Below are 15,765 nucleotides of genomic sequence, written 5' to 3' on the forward strand. Positions count from 1 at the left end.
CATTAAGCTTCTGTTTCTTTGGGGGGCTATTTATTTATTTCCACTTTTATCATTTTATAAATAACTCAAAGTGGCAAACATATCAAACACAACCACCGCCCTGTCAGGTGAGTTGGGCTGAGAGAGAGGGTGATTGGTAAGCATGCACAATTTTGAAGAAAACACTCAACTGATGTTCCATGCTTCTTCTTTTTTTTAATTTTCTAACCCTATTAAGCCTAGGTAGGGAACAAAGGTATTCTTGGAAATAAAAATAATATTGCAGGATGGAATTTTGATTTGTAGTTCATTCACTTTCCATTTAATTTTTAATCAGAGTAAAATAGTGGAGGCATGTGGATTAACATCAAGGATATCCAAGGAACCAGATCACGTATCCTCAATTAGTAAGTATTAAATGTGTCTTCAACTGTGGAAGCTTTCTCTGTCATGTTTCTATGCTTACTGATCAAACCAGATTTTTCTCAGAGCAAGTAGTAAAGGAAATAATGCATCTTAGAAAAATAATTACAACCTAAATAACCACCAACCTCATCTGTAAGTACTAATTCAGATTAAATACCAAACTAAGCACTGAAGAATGTCACATATAATCTACATATATTAACTGAAAATGAAGATTTCTGAACAGGATTACATATAATTTTGAATGAAGAGAGAGGCTACCTGTTTATTTCAACCAACATATCTTCTTCTATTTTGGACTTATCTTCATGGCTCAGATTTTCAAATCCACTTTGAGATGCAGCTAGATAACTCGTTATGAAATGGAGCTATAAGCACAAAAGTGTTGTCAGAACAACAATGGATTTGCTTAACACCAACATACCAATAACACAAATTATTGGAACTTCAGTTTAATTCAAAGCACTTTTTTTTTAAAAAAGCAGAGCAACAGTATTCATTTTCAAATTCATTCCAGATCTAATTATTTGTATTCCAGTTCATTCAATATCTGCTTAACAATTATTAGAGCTGAGAAAACTGTGCCTCCCTCCAGTATATTACTAAACTGTAACACCTAGTATCTCTCACTAGCTGGATGAATTAAATGAAATTTAGAAAATGTATTCTAGGTACACTCAAGAAAACTTTAATTTTCCTACTACAAGGGTCATAGGTTGAAAATACAGAGGTCACTTTTTATAGATGATTACCACAGAATTGGGGAATTTATAGTCTTCTAGATGATACTTGAATATTATTCTACAGCCAAAATAACCAATAATGAAGGATTCTGAGAATTTTAGTTCAATAACTCAATTTGTGGAGGACAATAGTTCTCCATTCTATGTGATTAAGAAATTCAATTTGGCAAGATTTAACCTGCGAATGCAGATTAAAGTTGACTACATACAATTTAGAAATGAAATTCAATTTGAAAGTAAAGAACATTATAGCTCAAGACAGTTCTTTTTACTGCTTACCTGCTGCTTCCTTGTGGGATAGTTCATGAAGTTCGCTTTGAAGAATGGGTATTTTTCATGCACATAGTCATACATCCATTCACAGAAATGATTAGCAATATCAAACCCTCTAAAGTGAAAACATTATCAATATGTAAGAAATACATTCAGCTCCAAAATTTATATTCTTAAGAATTTGGGGATTATAGAAAGAGCTGTGCTGGATGAAACTTAAGTTCTATCTTGTTAGAATTCTATTCAGTGAGAGATGGATGGCCTACATATAGCATTCATCTATTTGTGACATCACAAAACAATGTAAACTAGTGTGATCAGATGAGCTTTCTCTCTCAAATTATTTGTTGGGGCATATTTATTTTATATTTGTTGAGAAAGTTGGGAAGATACTTTAGAAATAAGTGGGAATGGCAACTGTTACAATCCACTATTAATCGACCTCATCAGCCAGCAGGGTTGAAATCTTCTCGTCATTAAAGGCTAATAAAGTTCATAAATGATGTTAAAACTAATTCAGTCTATTAAATAAAATCATCTATCTATTCTAATATATACACTCTGACTAACAGGTGCATATCACGTTTTGTTATTCAATTCTCAAAAAAAAAAAAAAACGTATATAAATCTTTTTCTGCCTGAAGAATACATTATTCCTGCTATCCTGTTTTTGAAAAATTTTCCAATGACCAAATGACCTAAGGATCCATCTTTATTAGCAATTCTTATGCTACAGTAGTATCAAGTAACTGAAGACTTAGCAAAATGAAGCTGCCACCCCAGGATCAGTACTATAAACTCTAATTCCCGACCCAGACACATATTCATATACATATACATTATTTAGTCATTGGAAAAAATTTGAGAACAAAAATCAGCATGATCAGACTATTCTGGCAAAAAACTGATATAATAACCAATTAGTTTAATGTCCTATAAATCTCAGAGGATATACCTTCTTCTCTAAACAATGCAAATACATTTAAAAACTGTCAGTTTAGGTATCAAATTGAACATGAAACACTACCACAACAAAGCATGCTAAGTAATTATTGATAAAGATGAACAGAGTTTCTATTATCTGCTATTTATCTTATAATGTAGCTTTATCATAAAATTAGTTACAAACGTTTGAAATAGATTTACTTTATAGATAAATTTTATTTAGCTAGTTTTAGCATAAATTTATTACTCCAATTTTTTTTGCCAAACACTTTATGTTCAAATACCATATTAGATATCTACCACAACTTTTTTTAGGCAAACATTGGTAATCCTGATGGATTAACAGCAAACAGACTATGTATGCAAAAAGCAATTCATACAACTAATCTGGCATTTGTTAAGCTTGTACTTTTATTCATTCAAGGAGAGATCCAACATTTACCTATAATTGTAACTGCTGTATTCAAAGTCAATAAGCATCAGCTTTTGTTTTTCAGAATCTTCTCTGCCATCAAGAAGCAAGATATTTCCTGGTGATATGGAGAAGCAAGAGGTGTAAAATGATTTGTACAAGCTTTCTGAGGAAATTTCAGATCATTACATTGGAAATGGCTCCATAGCTTATGACAGCTCAACTATCCTGATACTTTAACATTAGAACTATGAATGTTCCATTAGCAAAATGTCTGTATATAGAATGTGTACATGGAGATGGTGGGAAGCATATAAAGGCAGGGGAGGCAGCCACTTTGGGCAGCATTAATTTACATGGGCTATAAAAATCCACATATCACTAAATGGCAGGAAAGAGATACAATAAAAGCAATTCTAAGTTTCCACTGCCATTTTGTGATCACCAGAGTTTCTCCATTTTCTCTGTCCACCCTTAACTGCTGCACCTTGGGTGAGGATAAAGTTTTTGTATCTTTTCATGGAAGGCTGCATCTGAGAGATCTGTTCTGAAGCAAAGAGGACTCATGCCCTGTGCAAATATCTTGGGCAGGTGCACTTAAATCTACAGTTCATCTCAAGAATAAGAGTGCCATTAGTAAATAGTGTGTTTGTGTTATTTAAATGAAAGAAGGAATTTATTAGGGCATGGCTGGATTGAGGCCTAAACAATCCTACAATCTTAATGACTCTAATCCATTTTAAAATCCAAATTATTTTCACACACCAAAGTTCCTTTCTATATTTCCTTAACTGACAGGTTCTGGAGAACCAGTAGCGGAAATTTTGAGTAGTTCGGAGAACCAGCAAATACCACCCTGGCTCGCCCCAGAGTGGAGTGGAATAGAGATTTTGCAATATCCTTCCCCTGCCACGCCCGCCCAGCCACACCCACAGAGCCGGTAGTAAAAAATCTTGAATTTCACCACTGATGTTCACCAAATAGAACATGTCCTAAATTTAATCAGATGTCTAAATATGAACATTTGCTTTGCTATAACTGTTAAGTTTTTAAGACAATCACAACTGTAAACAACGCAAAGACCATGTTATTGTACCTTCTTGGCAGTCATTATGACAAAACACAACTGGAGATGGAGTAGCTTCAAGTAAAGATCTAAGGGGGAAAAATCAAAATCATTTTTTTAAACTTAAGAACACAAATACAGGAAGACAAACAGTATTTTCTACATCTCATCTCCTGAATATTTTTCTACCAACTATGTCTTCTCTTATACGAACCAAATCAAGAAAACTGTTTTTGAATGAAGACATTTCCTTACTACTTTGTGTTTCCTCAAAGTACAAAACAACAGCTTGACCTACTGCATTCTTAAAAACCTGCTGGTTTTACTCTCCCTCTTCCCATAATGATACTTGTGAGGCCATGAGAGCCATTTGGAAGTCTTGGAGAGTCAATTATTCCCCCCCCTTTCTTCAAACCAACATTTGAACAAATATTCTGAGAGGCAACACTTGCCATAATTTAGCTATAAACATGATCCTAGTGTGGACTCGGGAATCTGGCAATGATCAGTATGAAATCGATTGAGTACTAGATTCTGAAGTCCATAGGGATAGACTCCAATACCTGATGCAGTGGAAAGGGTACCCCTCGACAGAGGCCACCTGGGTGGCAGAGAAGGACCTGCGGGCCACCCAACTAATCCGAAAGTTCCACAAGACCTATCCCCATAAACCAGGGGGAAGAGATGGAAATCAGGCACCCATGGATACACAATTGTGATTAACATATATATGTTTACTATCTTCCAGGTGCGGCCCTGGTAGGGGTAGACACCTGTCAAGCTCAAAATCGGTTTGCCATACCTGGGGGGAGGGGGAAATTGGAGAGCACAGGAGCAGGAATAGCTGCGCGGCGGTACACCGGCTGGCAGCCTAGGTGGCAATGGTGGCATTCCCACACAGCTGCCTGGCGGCCTTCCTGGCCCAGTTGGCTGGCGCTGGCGACAACAGTGTGCAGGCCGGAAGCTGTCTACAGCCCATGGGACAGAAGCCCTCAGCACCGGATGGTGGACTGCTAACGTGGAATTGGACGCTGACGCCAGATGATGGTTGTGTTTGTGGGACTGAGGGGCATGGTCCCTGCTATATAGAGCGCTGGGAGGCAGTAGCTCCAGCACTGACTTTGTAACAGACTGCTACATACTCATTTGTCCCAGGCCTCAGGCTTGAATAAACCCGCATCCAAGAGCTCCAGAGCATGCTCCAGACATTTGAGTCCTAGCTCTGCTCCCTGAAAGCCACCCCCTCCCCCTGGTGCTTCATGGTCTGATAGCTGCATTATGAACAACTAGCACAATGACTTCTTCTAATTAGAACAAGCAAAAGAGGTATGTTGTAATATGATTTGTAAATGCACCATTTAGGGAATGAGGTCAAAAGAGCTACGTTCACAGTTGAACATCATTTGCTGACATTTCATGTCATGCAAATGTATAATGGGGAGAGAAGAGAATTTACTTTCAATTTATTTTAATAGGCTGCCATGGATACTTGCTTGGCTCTTTCCATATTAATGGGATATGTCACTGAAACGGCACACTGGATATGCAGTGGAAGTCCTTTCTCTACAGCTCAGATATGGCATTCTATAGTATAGGATTCCTCCCCCTCTCCCTGATCCAGAGGTAGGCTTAGAAGATTCTGATGGTGCCTTCCATGGGAGAAGATAGCCCCATCTCCAGTTTTAGAATGCTGAGCCAAAGAGAGTTCAAAGGAAGCACACTTAAAAAAGTTAGGATCCTGTTGACTGCTGTCCTTTGGAGAAGGTGTCCACACCCCATTCATCAGTCTCACCTGAAGCCAGTTGCCTCTTTAACAGATAGCCACGTGACAAAAGGAAAATATACATCTGAATCAAGGAGATACTATGCACCTTTTAACTAATTCTTGAATTCAATAGTCTATGTCCTCAGAATCACATTTGCGTGAGGCAGAGTAATATAAAAAGAAAAGGAGGAGTTTAGCTGAGACCGAAGAAGCCCCTGAAGGAACCAACAAGTACATTTATACTTGCATGGCAGGACCAGATTTTGTGATGTAGTGATCTCCTCCCACAGGAACAACTATCGTAATCTTCTAGCCCTGCCACTACAACCAATGAAAAGAAAATATTCCATTGTGGAATGCAGTGTCTAGACAGTGATGGCGAACCTATGGCACGCATGCCACAGGTGGCACACGGAGCCATTTGTCAGGGCACGCAAGGCGCTGCCCTGTCAGCTGGCCAGTGCGCATGTGAGTGCTGGCCAGCTGGGTTCACCCTTTTTTAAAGCCATTTTTCACCCTCCCCAGGCTCCAGAGGCTTTATAGGAGCCTGGGGAGGGCGAAAAGAGCCCCCCCCCGGAGGCTTCATGAGCTTCCCTGAAGCTTCCGGACTGCAAAAAACCGGCCCTACGGGCAAACCAGAAGTTTGGGAACGGACTTCCGGTTTGCTCGGAGGGTCGTTTTGACTGCTCCGGAGGCTTCAGGGAAGCGTCTTGAAGGTCCTTCAAGCCTCTGGAGGGCTTCCGGGAGGGGCGGGGGAGGCTGTTTTCAAAAAAAGCATGCAAAAAATGGGGGGGAAGCACCTGTAGTGCGCGCATGTGTACTGGGGGTGGTGTCGCACATTGCATTATGGGTGCGGCACGCCCGCACACAACCCTCCTGCACTCCCCCCCCCTTATAGCATGCGAGCCAAAAAAGGTTCGCCATCGCTGGTCTAGACAATGAGAAAACACTGGTACAAATAGTTACAACTATATTCTTAAACAGCTAGAGATAGATGTACTAACCACAGAGACATTAAAAAATAAGTCATAAAAATTTACCTTTTACAATGTAGTAATTAAATCAATTACACAACAAAATTGTGAACTAAGAACTAGTGAGAATTAGAATGATACCTTAAGTTTTTCATTTCTTGAGGCAAGTTGTAGCTGAGAATCTTGTTCAGTTTTCTCACACGTGACTCTCTGGTAAACTTGATTCTCATGACTTGGTTCAAGTACCTGTATGAAGATTTTATTGTATAGTTAGTATTCTAGGAAAACATGTACGACCCTTTGCCCACAATCGTATTCTGAAATAAAAATATAATTGAACATTTTAAAGACATTTGTGTGCTTCAAATTAGATAAACTTTCTCACAAAATGAAAAATGCTATTCTATTGCTTACTTCTCCATGGTTCCAAAGAGCCACTTAGGTTCTTTATTAAATGGCATTTTCATCCCATGAAATTTAGCCATTTTCTCAGCTATTTCTGCTGATATATCTGGCACGCTTAGTTCTTCGGTATCCAACTTTCTGCTCTGAAATATATATAGTAAAAAGGACATAAATGATGAGAAATAAAGAATCCACCAGGGGAATTACAAATGTACAAATAAGGGAACTCAAATGAGGACTAACATTATTTCTCAGTGCCGTAATTTACTCTAACAGTGACATTCTCTGTTCTGCTACTATAAAGCAGAATACCCTATCATGTCTTTCATTAACTGAAAGTGGCAAAAAATTAATATAGAAAATCCAAGATCAAGTTTGCATTGTCTACATATTGCCCAATCTAACATTAAAGCAAACCCATTAGTACATCTTGGCAAATATATAACTTTTGTCTTTATTTGTGCTAGAGTATCAAACTCAGTTTCAACTGCCACCACCGCACAGCTTATATCTGGTACATACAGGAATGAATTCCTCCAGACGGCCTTGTGGGAAGATTCCATAGAGTTTTGGTCCAAGAGCTCTCTCTGCAAGAATGGCAAACATAACACTCTCCAGAACAACAGCTTCTGCACCCTACGAAAGAAAAGAAAACTAAAGCTGTACAAATATAATCAATGTTAATCAAAACCTCAACATTTATACTGCAGAATAAATACAAATTAAATTGCACAATAATCCTGTTGCAAAATAAATGTAATTTATGCCTAGTGTAAACTTCCAAAACTTTCAGAGAGACACTTATAGACTTGTTTACAATTAATGAGGTATTTCTTGTTTTTATTATCCTAAATATAGGACAGGATAATCTAATTGTACTTAACCAAGTTTCATATTAGTATTTTTGGCTGTTCATTTACAAACTGGCTTTTTATAAATGAAGTGCAATAAAAATGAGAAAAAGTATTCTCTTCAAAATAGGACAAGTAGGGAATGTAACACTTCCCTTAGAGAAGAGGTAGCAATACATCTATCTTATATAGTTATGCTAACCAGATAGTTTTATGTTTTTAGATTACAATTTCTATTAACCTTAACTAGCATGGGAATGATTGAAGTTATAATCCAAAAATTATTCTATGTAACATCCTGGACACTGGAATGCAACAAGGGGGCAAGACAGGGGTGAAATCCAGGAGGTTCTAACAGGTTCTGGAGAACCGGTAGCAGAAATTTTGAGTAGTTCAGAGAACCGGCAAATGACTGGCCTCAGTGGGGTGGGAATGGAGATTTTGCAATATCCTTCCCCTGCCATGCCCACCAAGCCATGCCCACAGAACTGGTAGTAAAAAAATCTGAATTTCACCGCTGGGGCAAGACCAATGTGGACTCTAGTGAGAAACTTTCTTCTCTCTAGCAGTGGGACATGAGAGAGCGGTCAACTTTCTGTTAGGTATTGAATAAATATGTGCATTACGATAACAATGTACTATTCAGTCCTGAATTATGAAGTTCAGTCTTTTTGCTAGCTTGTATATCCACCTAATGCACTCAAGAAAGAAGAGAGATCCCTAACAGAGGTTAACATTTTAGCATCTTCTAATGCAGGGGTATCAAACTCAATTTCATTGAAGGCCGCAACAGGGTTGTGTTTGTCCTTGGGGGACCAGGGCGGACATGGCTAAAGTGGGCATGGCTAGCTCGATTCACTCGTGTCTGTGACACTTGTAGTGGCCCAAATACTCTGAGAGAAAACAGGCTCCCAAGCTGTTTTTGTCGGCAACTGCTTCCTGCAACCTTTGCCAGCGAAAATTGAGCTCTGTTGTCACTGGCAGAGGCACTGCAGCTGGTCCTTTGCTGTTTCCAGGGTGGCCCCCTGGGCCAGATCTAAGCACCCTGTGGACCAGATCCAGCCCCCGGGCCTTGAGTTTGACATCCCTGTTCTAATGGAAGCAGAATTCCGAATAGAATTATTAGCAATAAAATCTTCCTGGTTCTAAATAACACCAGACAGTTAAGGAATTTGATTTCTTTAAACAGGCCAGACATGCCAATGACTTTCCCAATTTGCTGGCAAAGACATTCTTTTGTATTGAGAACAACTCTCATTCATGTGTGGTGTGCAGAAGACTGCTCTTTTAAAAAGGGGACAGGGCCAAAACTGGCAGGATGTGAAAACTTACAAAATTATTTAAATTTTAAAAAGTGCATCTCCAAGAATGATAGGAAAGTTTTGGCAGAAAAGACAGCTATTTCTTTTTGCCACACTGCCCACTTTTCTCTTTAAATTGAGGACAAACAACTCTAAACCAACTATATCTAGGTACTGTATGCATACAGATAGTTCTCAATTTACAACTATTCGTTTAGTAACAATTCGAAGTTACAAGGGCACTGAAAAAAGTGACTTTTGACTGCTTTTCACACTTACAACCATTGCAGCATCTCCCCACAGTCATGCAATCAAAATTCAAGCATATGCGATTGGCTGATATTTTTGATAGTTGCAGTATCCCGGGATCATGTGATCACCTTTTGCAACCTTCTGACAAGCCAAGTCAATAGGGAACCCAGGTTCACTTTAAAACCATGTTGCTAACTTATCAACTATAATGATTCACTTAATAACTTTGGCAAGAAAGATAATAAAATAGGGCACCACTCACTTAATAACTGTCTTGTTTAGGAATAGAAATTTTGGGCTCAATTGTGGTCGTCAGCCAAGGACTACCTGCATGTGAATTCTTAGGAGCACACACACTCAATTTCTTGAATAACAAAAAACTTAAAACAATCATACTTAATATTGCTCATTATACATATACAATATAGTATCTTTTTTGCTGGTATTTCCAGTAATACTAATTTGAGAAGGCCCGTGAAAACATTCATATTTTAGCTTTCAAATCTAATTGTAAATAGAAATACTTCAGTAACATACACTCCTTTCAATTAATTTGTTTTTATCTTAACAATGATTAATCTCATGTTTAAAAAAACTAAGGCTAAAATATTAATGATTTACTCAAAGAGTTATTTGAAAGAGATTAGAGCACACCTTTTAGGGACTGCTGGATGAACTGTGTTAATTTTTAACTTTAAAATTATTGGCCTAATTCAAACAAGAGATTTCAAGGTTATTCTTTCCATTTTAGTTAGCACCTGTTAGAAATTATCACTACTGCTGGATGTATTCAACCAAACAAGCTTATATGGAACATTAATATGGGCTGTGCCAATTAGCTCTTCTTCAGAAAGATACTGTAATTTATCATATGGTCCAAACACAATGCATTCAAGGTATTTCTACATGAAACTTTTGTGAAAGTTTGTTTACAGTTATGATTTGTTCCGCTCAGACGTGTCCATTCAGATAATGTTATAGGCCTGTAATGGCTAACCTTTTTGCTATCACGTGCCAAAAGCGAGGGGAGCGCAGGCGGGGGGTCGTGCATGGGCGTGTGCACACCCATAATTCTATGTGCATGCTACACCCCGTGCATGTGTGCATGACCCCCACCCTTCAGCGTGCAATGGACCTATTTTTCTCCCTCCCCAGGCTCCAGAGGCTTTCTAGAAGCCTCCTGAAGCGTCAGGAGGGCAAAAAATCGCCCTAAGGGCAATCCACAAGTTCGGGAACGGACTTCCGGTTTGCACGTTGGGCTGTTTTTCGCCCTTCTGCCCCGCCCACCCGAGGCCTCCCTGAAGCCTCCGGAGGGCGAAAAACAGCCAATAATGAAGGCTAAAGTCAGCTGGCCAGTGTGCACATGCACCCTGGAGCTGTCAGGGCAATGACTTGCATGCCCTAACAAATGGCTCCACATGCCACCTGTGATACGCGTGCCATAGGTTCACCATCAGGGTTATAGGCTGATGCTTAGTTGTATATCTCAGAATGGCGAAACCAGTGAACACAAGCAGGTATTCTTCCAGCTAATACATTCATATACACATCTGACAATGTAGGAAAACAAACAGATTACTTAGAAAAGAATCCCAGAAGCCAAAACTACTACCCCTAATTATGTGTAACTGAAGAAAGAAAATAGAACAGTATTTCAAATGGAACAAAATCAGACAAAACAGACATAAAAACAGTATTGCTATGACAGAAAATTGTCTGATTCTTTAAAACCAGGCTAAAATAATTGTTTTATACAGCTAACCACTGTTGAGTGAATAGTTACAATGTTTATCTTAAATTTTCAATAGAATTGTCACAGGATTCACCTTTTGACATGTACGCTCACCTGCCAACTAAAGATAAATGTGATGTACCTAATGAAAACTCCCTCAAGTTATCTAAGAAGTCACACTACTCCCGATTAACTAGCTAGGTCCACAGAAGTCCAGTCATCTATGTTTTATATCTATGCCTCCCCTGGTTGGTAAAGGCCTCCTAGAAGGTGACATATGGTTGGCTTCAGTGGCTAATGCTGGGTTGTGTTGTTATCTGCTTTAAAAGTAGCAGTTATCCACATTGACTTCAAGAAGCCATCACTGGGCTGAGGAGACAGGCAGGTGGGGGTAGTTCAAGAGAAGGCAATCCCTTCACTTAACAAGACTGGGGCTGGGAGAAACCATGGCTTGGATCAGGGTGGGTCCTCACCTAAGAACATGTGTGATTTGGTTAACAATAGCAACAGGAACTGCCAGGATTGCTATCACTAAGTGAAGGAGTCGAATATCAAGGACATCAAGCTGTAAGACCGTATCGCTTGGTGACAGATATTCGAGTCCCAATTACTGTTAACTGAGGATTGCCTGTAATGTTGTTAAGATTATGTCCAGTGTTGGGGTGCAGATGAAGAAGAACCGGCTTCAGTTCAACCCTAGTAGAACTGAGTATATCAGCATGTTGAGACCCACTGTCCCCAGTTTTGGAGACTTTCCAACATTATCTCTGAATGCGGCAGCACTAGGCAAAACTGATGAGCAATCTGAGTCCTCCTGGACTCACAACTCCTGCTCAAATTGCTAGTGGCAACTGTGGCTAAAAGGGATTTTACACAGGTTCATCTTGTACACAAATTTCCCCTATTGACCAGGAAGTCCTTCTCACAGTAGCTGACTCATACCATTCAAGGTGATGGGTGTCACTTATAAAGCCTATAAGATATACAGCAGCTGTTTCTGCCTGCCCATCAAGAACTAAAGGTCCCTTCAATCAGAAAACTTAGAAGTTGTGGGTTTTTTTGCTGATAAGGCACTTGCCTTATGGAACAATGTCCTCCTGGTGATCAAAGGTATCTCCAGCCCTCTTGACCTTACATAAGACATTCAAAACCTGGATAATCCTTCAGACATTTGGGCCAAGGAGTTAAACCAATACTGTAGGTGTATCTGTCACATTTATCGATTGAAAATGGAACAAGTTTTAAATCCAATCATATGTTGTTATGAAGACTATTTTGGATCATTATTTTGAAATGTTCATTTTGTAAATTATGTTTTTGTTTTAGTCATATAGTGAGATAGGCAACTGTATACATTGTACAAATAAATTAAATATTTCTTTTTAACAAGCGAGTTTGTATACTTCTACATAATTAAGGCTTCCCATGAATTTGGGGAAAACACTATCTTGAAGAGCTGGTGATGGTCTCTTCTATTTTCATACTTGATTAGGATACAAACAGGAGCTCAGTACTAGATTGGAAATGTCATATCTCTTGTTTCTGCTACTAAATGCTTCACGGGTCAAAGTTTTCTCAATACTGCTGGATAAGGAAGCCTTTAGAGTGCCTGAAGGCATTTTGGCTCAATATACTTGTTTACATGAGCATTTGTAGCTTTCCCCATGACTGCTACAGCTGGTTTTTATTGACTACAACCGGCTGGTGTTACTTTTGAAATGCAGTTCAAGGTTACAGTTCTCTTCCCCCACACTTTTCTCCAGATAAAAGCCATTTAATTGTGCAGTTAAAATCCCAATCTAATACATATGATTTTATGTATTCTGTATATACTACGTACATTATTTGCTTCAACTGATTTGAGGCACTGATCCTCCCCATCTGATATGAATATATTCTCAATGTTAATTCTAGGATATCATCCTTATATGTTACTCCTGTCACATGTCAGAATCTTTCTCAACAGTTTGCTCTTTTCTCCAAAAGATCTTTTTTTGCCCTAGCTCCTGTTGCTGCTAGTAAAGATAAAGAATGGAGGTTTCGGAAGTACCGTTTCTTTGATATCTCAAACTGACTCACATCTTCTGGTTTAAGGGAATATTTTTTGGTTAAGTTTTGTATCAATTCAAAGCAGATTTTGTGACAAATTATTGAAGAGAAATATACCATAGGTGAGTCTATGCCAAAGGAAGTTACTTTAGCTCTGTTATTCTTACAGAAGTACTTTTTTAAGCTCTTCCAACAGAGAAGTCACATTCAAAAGGTTGTGGAGACAGGGATAATAGACAAGCAGATAGCAATTACCCTGTATGTACTGTACTAATCAGATATGGAAATTCAGCAAGACAGTACTTACTTGCAAATCATTCTCCTTTTGAGCCTGTCCAGATCCTCCTTTATTACAGGACCTCTATGAATGAGAAAATCCAACATTTCCAATGAGACATTGAAAACTAATATGAATCACTCTGTAGCCACCATAATAAGGAGAGCCAGGAAGACCAGCTATATTTAGAATGTATATTCAACAATTATCTTACAGAATATCAGAGATTTTGATGGAACTCCTATCATTTACACGAGGTATCACGTCAAATTATTCAAAAAGGATGTGCCATTGAACTCCATTGTGTAAATGTGCCTAGAATAACAGACAGACAAGACCATTATATATGATATGTAGTCATCTCCTTGTCTACCAAATATTCCAGGTACACAATATTCTGATTTTGGAATATAAATGAGGGTTCAGCACTAACTAGATATACTAACATATATAAAGCTAGCATCACAATATAAACTAATTATTACAGGAGCAACTACTAGATACAAAATCTAGTGGAAGCATTATCTAGTTGTATAGGTAAAGAAGGCACTCACTTATCCCAGTAACCATTTGTTGACAGATGTCTTTTACACTGTAAAGTAACAATATTTTAATACATTTTATATATGCTCACCAGTCATGTTTCAAGGCAATTTAAGCAAATCAAAATAAAGATCAAGGAATTTCAGAGTTGGTGGACAGCAGGGTGTTTCTTAGCATCTAGATTTAAACACGTTCTAATGTTTCTGGTTTTGTAATAATGTCTGGTTCAATGGCACATGCTTTCATTGCAACTAATGCAAGCTTTGTAATCCATTAAGGCTTTCAAAGCTATGAAACACATAGGTCTGTTCCATTTCCCAGTTCCATTGAATATATCATATATGGCATTTTAATGTAATTTCCAATGTTGTACTTCTAATAACAGATACGTTTAAAACCAAACTACATTTAAAGACTCCCACAGAGAGCCTTTCACCAAAATTATTTAAAGGTGATAATGGAACTGAGCATAGTTTTTTTATTTTGCATCATACTTCTACAAATTAACAAATGAATAACCAATTCAAGAGTTGTGCTACACAATTGCTCAATTGCTTCAATCTGAAAACTTTTCTGTACAATAAAGTATTTCCATTAAAACACTATATTAGCAGATACTCATACATTTTTCTATAAAATTATATTTAATCAAAGCAGAGATTATTGTGAATATTCACAAAGGCAAGCTTAGAACTGCATACTAAATAGAAATGTTATGCAAACATTATGTCACTGCCACTAACTGACAATCACTGACTGTCTACTTGTTGAATAACAATCAAAGTTATATATTAACCAGAGGTATTTCTGGCTTATTGCTCCTTTTTGATAGTACAATCCATCAGAAGCAAACTGGATTAGAGAGGCTTTCCTCAGAATTTTAACAGGTGTTTATTTTAACTTGCAGATAGTCCTCAACAATTTTGGGACCAGATTTTCCATTACTAGGCAAGGTTATTGTTAAGTGAGTTTTGATTAATTTTACAACCTATTTTGCCCTGATCCTTAACCAAATCACCATAATTGTTAAATGAAGCATTCAAATCTGGTCTCCTATTGACATTGGTTGTCAGAAGCCAGATGGATGTGATTGTAAAATTGGTCTTTAAACAAATGATTGTAAGTCATTTGGATCATGCAAATATGGAAACTGGCTAGTATTTTTGCATTTGCCATACTCAAATAAGCACATAATGAACCTAGTTAACATGACTGAGTTTTAATTTAAAGAAAAAAGGGGGAGGAATATAATATCCAAAAGATTTCATTGAAAGAGAATTGTACAATAGTCTTGTATACTGCGAGTTATAAATAATGCCTAATACAGACATTCTAAAATCAATGGGACTTGCTTCTAAAAATGTAATCTAGAATTAAGGTGTTTCAAAATTGCTTAGTATATTTGAAAAGAATGAAAAACCATTAGGTAGAATAGTCCTACATCACTTTACATTATAGCAGTCACATGCCTATATTATATTGATGGCCTGGGTTAATATAAAATTAATTTATTGAAGATTTGCTTCAGGAATTCCTGAAACAAAAATAATCAGACCAATAGAGTCGCATTGCAGTTTACATATTGTGTGCATAAAAGTAGCATATTTTCTCAACTTCCAATAATTTTTAAAAACATTATTGTACAGTTCATTAAAAAAATGTTGCAAGATGCAATTCTAATGGTCTGATATACTAGTGTAAAGACCAGCGATGTGTAATTACCTATGTAGTATAACCATATATTTAGGAATCCATGCTTTCTGCTTGGGAAT

The 15,765-nt window shown here is 37.8% G+C and overlaps 1 protein-coding gene across 3 annotated transcripts in view; it reads right to left on the bottom strand.

Moving 5' to 3' along the window:
* CHKA (choline kinase alpha) overlaps positions 1-15,765 on the bottom strand; it is a 33,641-nt gene that overhangs the window by 3,280 nt on the left and 14,596 nt on the right. For 2 of the 3 annotated variants that reach the window (XM_081936936.1, XM_081936938.1), the window contains exons 3-10: positions 13,481-13,534; positions 7,511-7,624; positions 6,998-7,131; positions 6,725-6,829; positions 3,875-3,933; positions 2,809-2,896; positions 1,428-1,536; positions 667-773 (exon numbers count right to left, since the gene is read on the bottom strand). In XM_081936936.1, the coding sequence (XP_081793062.1) occupies positions 667-773; positions 1,428-1,536; positions 2,809-2,896; positions 3,875-3,933; positions 6,725-6,829; positions 6,998-7,131; positions 7,511-7,624; positions 13,481-13,534 (770 nt within the window). The remainder of the gene's footprint in view (positions 1-666; positions 774-1,427; positions 1,537-2,808; positions 2,897-3,874; positions 3,934-6,724; positions 6,830-6,997; positions 7,132-7,510; positions 7,625-13,480; positions 13,535-15,765) is intronic. The other variant, XM_081936937.1, reaches the window with a different exon arrangement.

The sequence above is a fragment of the Natrix helvetica genome (genome assembly GCF_964273705.1).
Source record: "Natrix helvetica genome assembly, chromosome: 1".
Classification (NCBI taxonomy): domain Eukaryota; kingdom Metazoa; phylum Chordata; class Lepidosauria; order Squamata; family Natricidae; genus Natrix; species Natrix helvetica.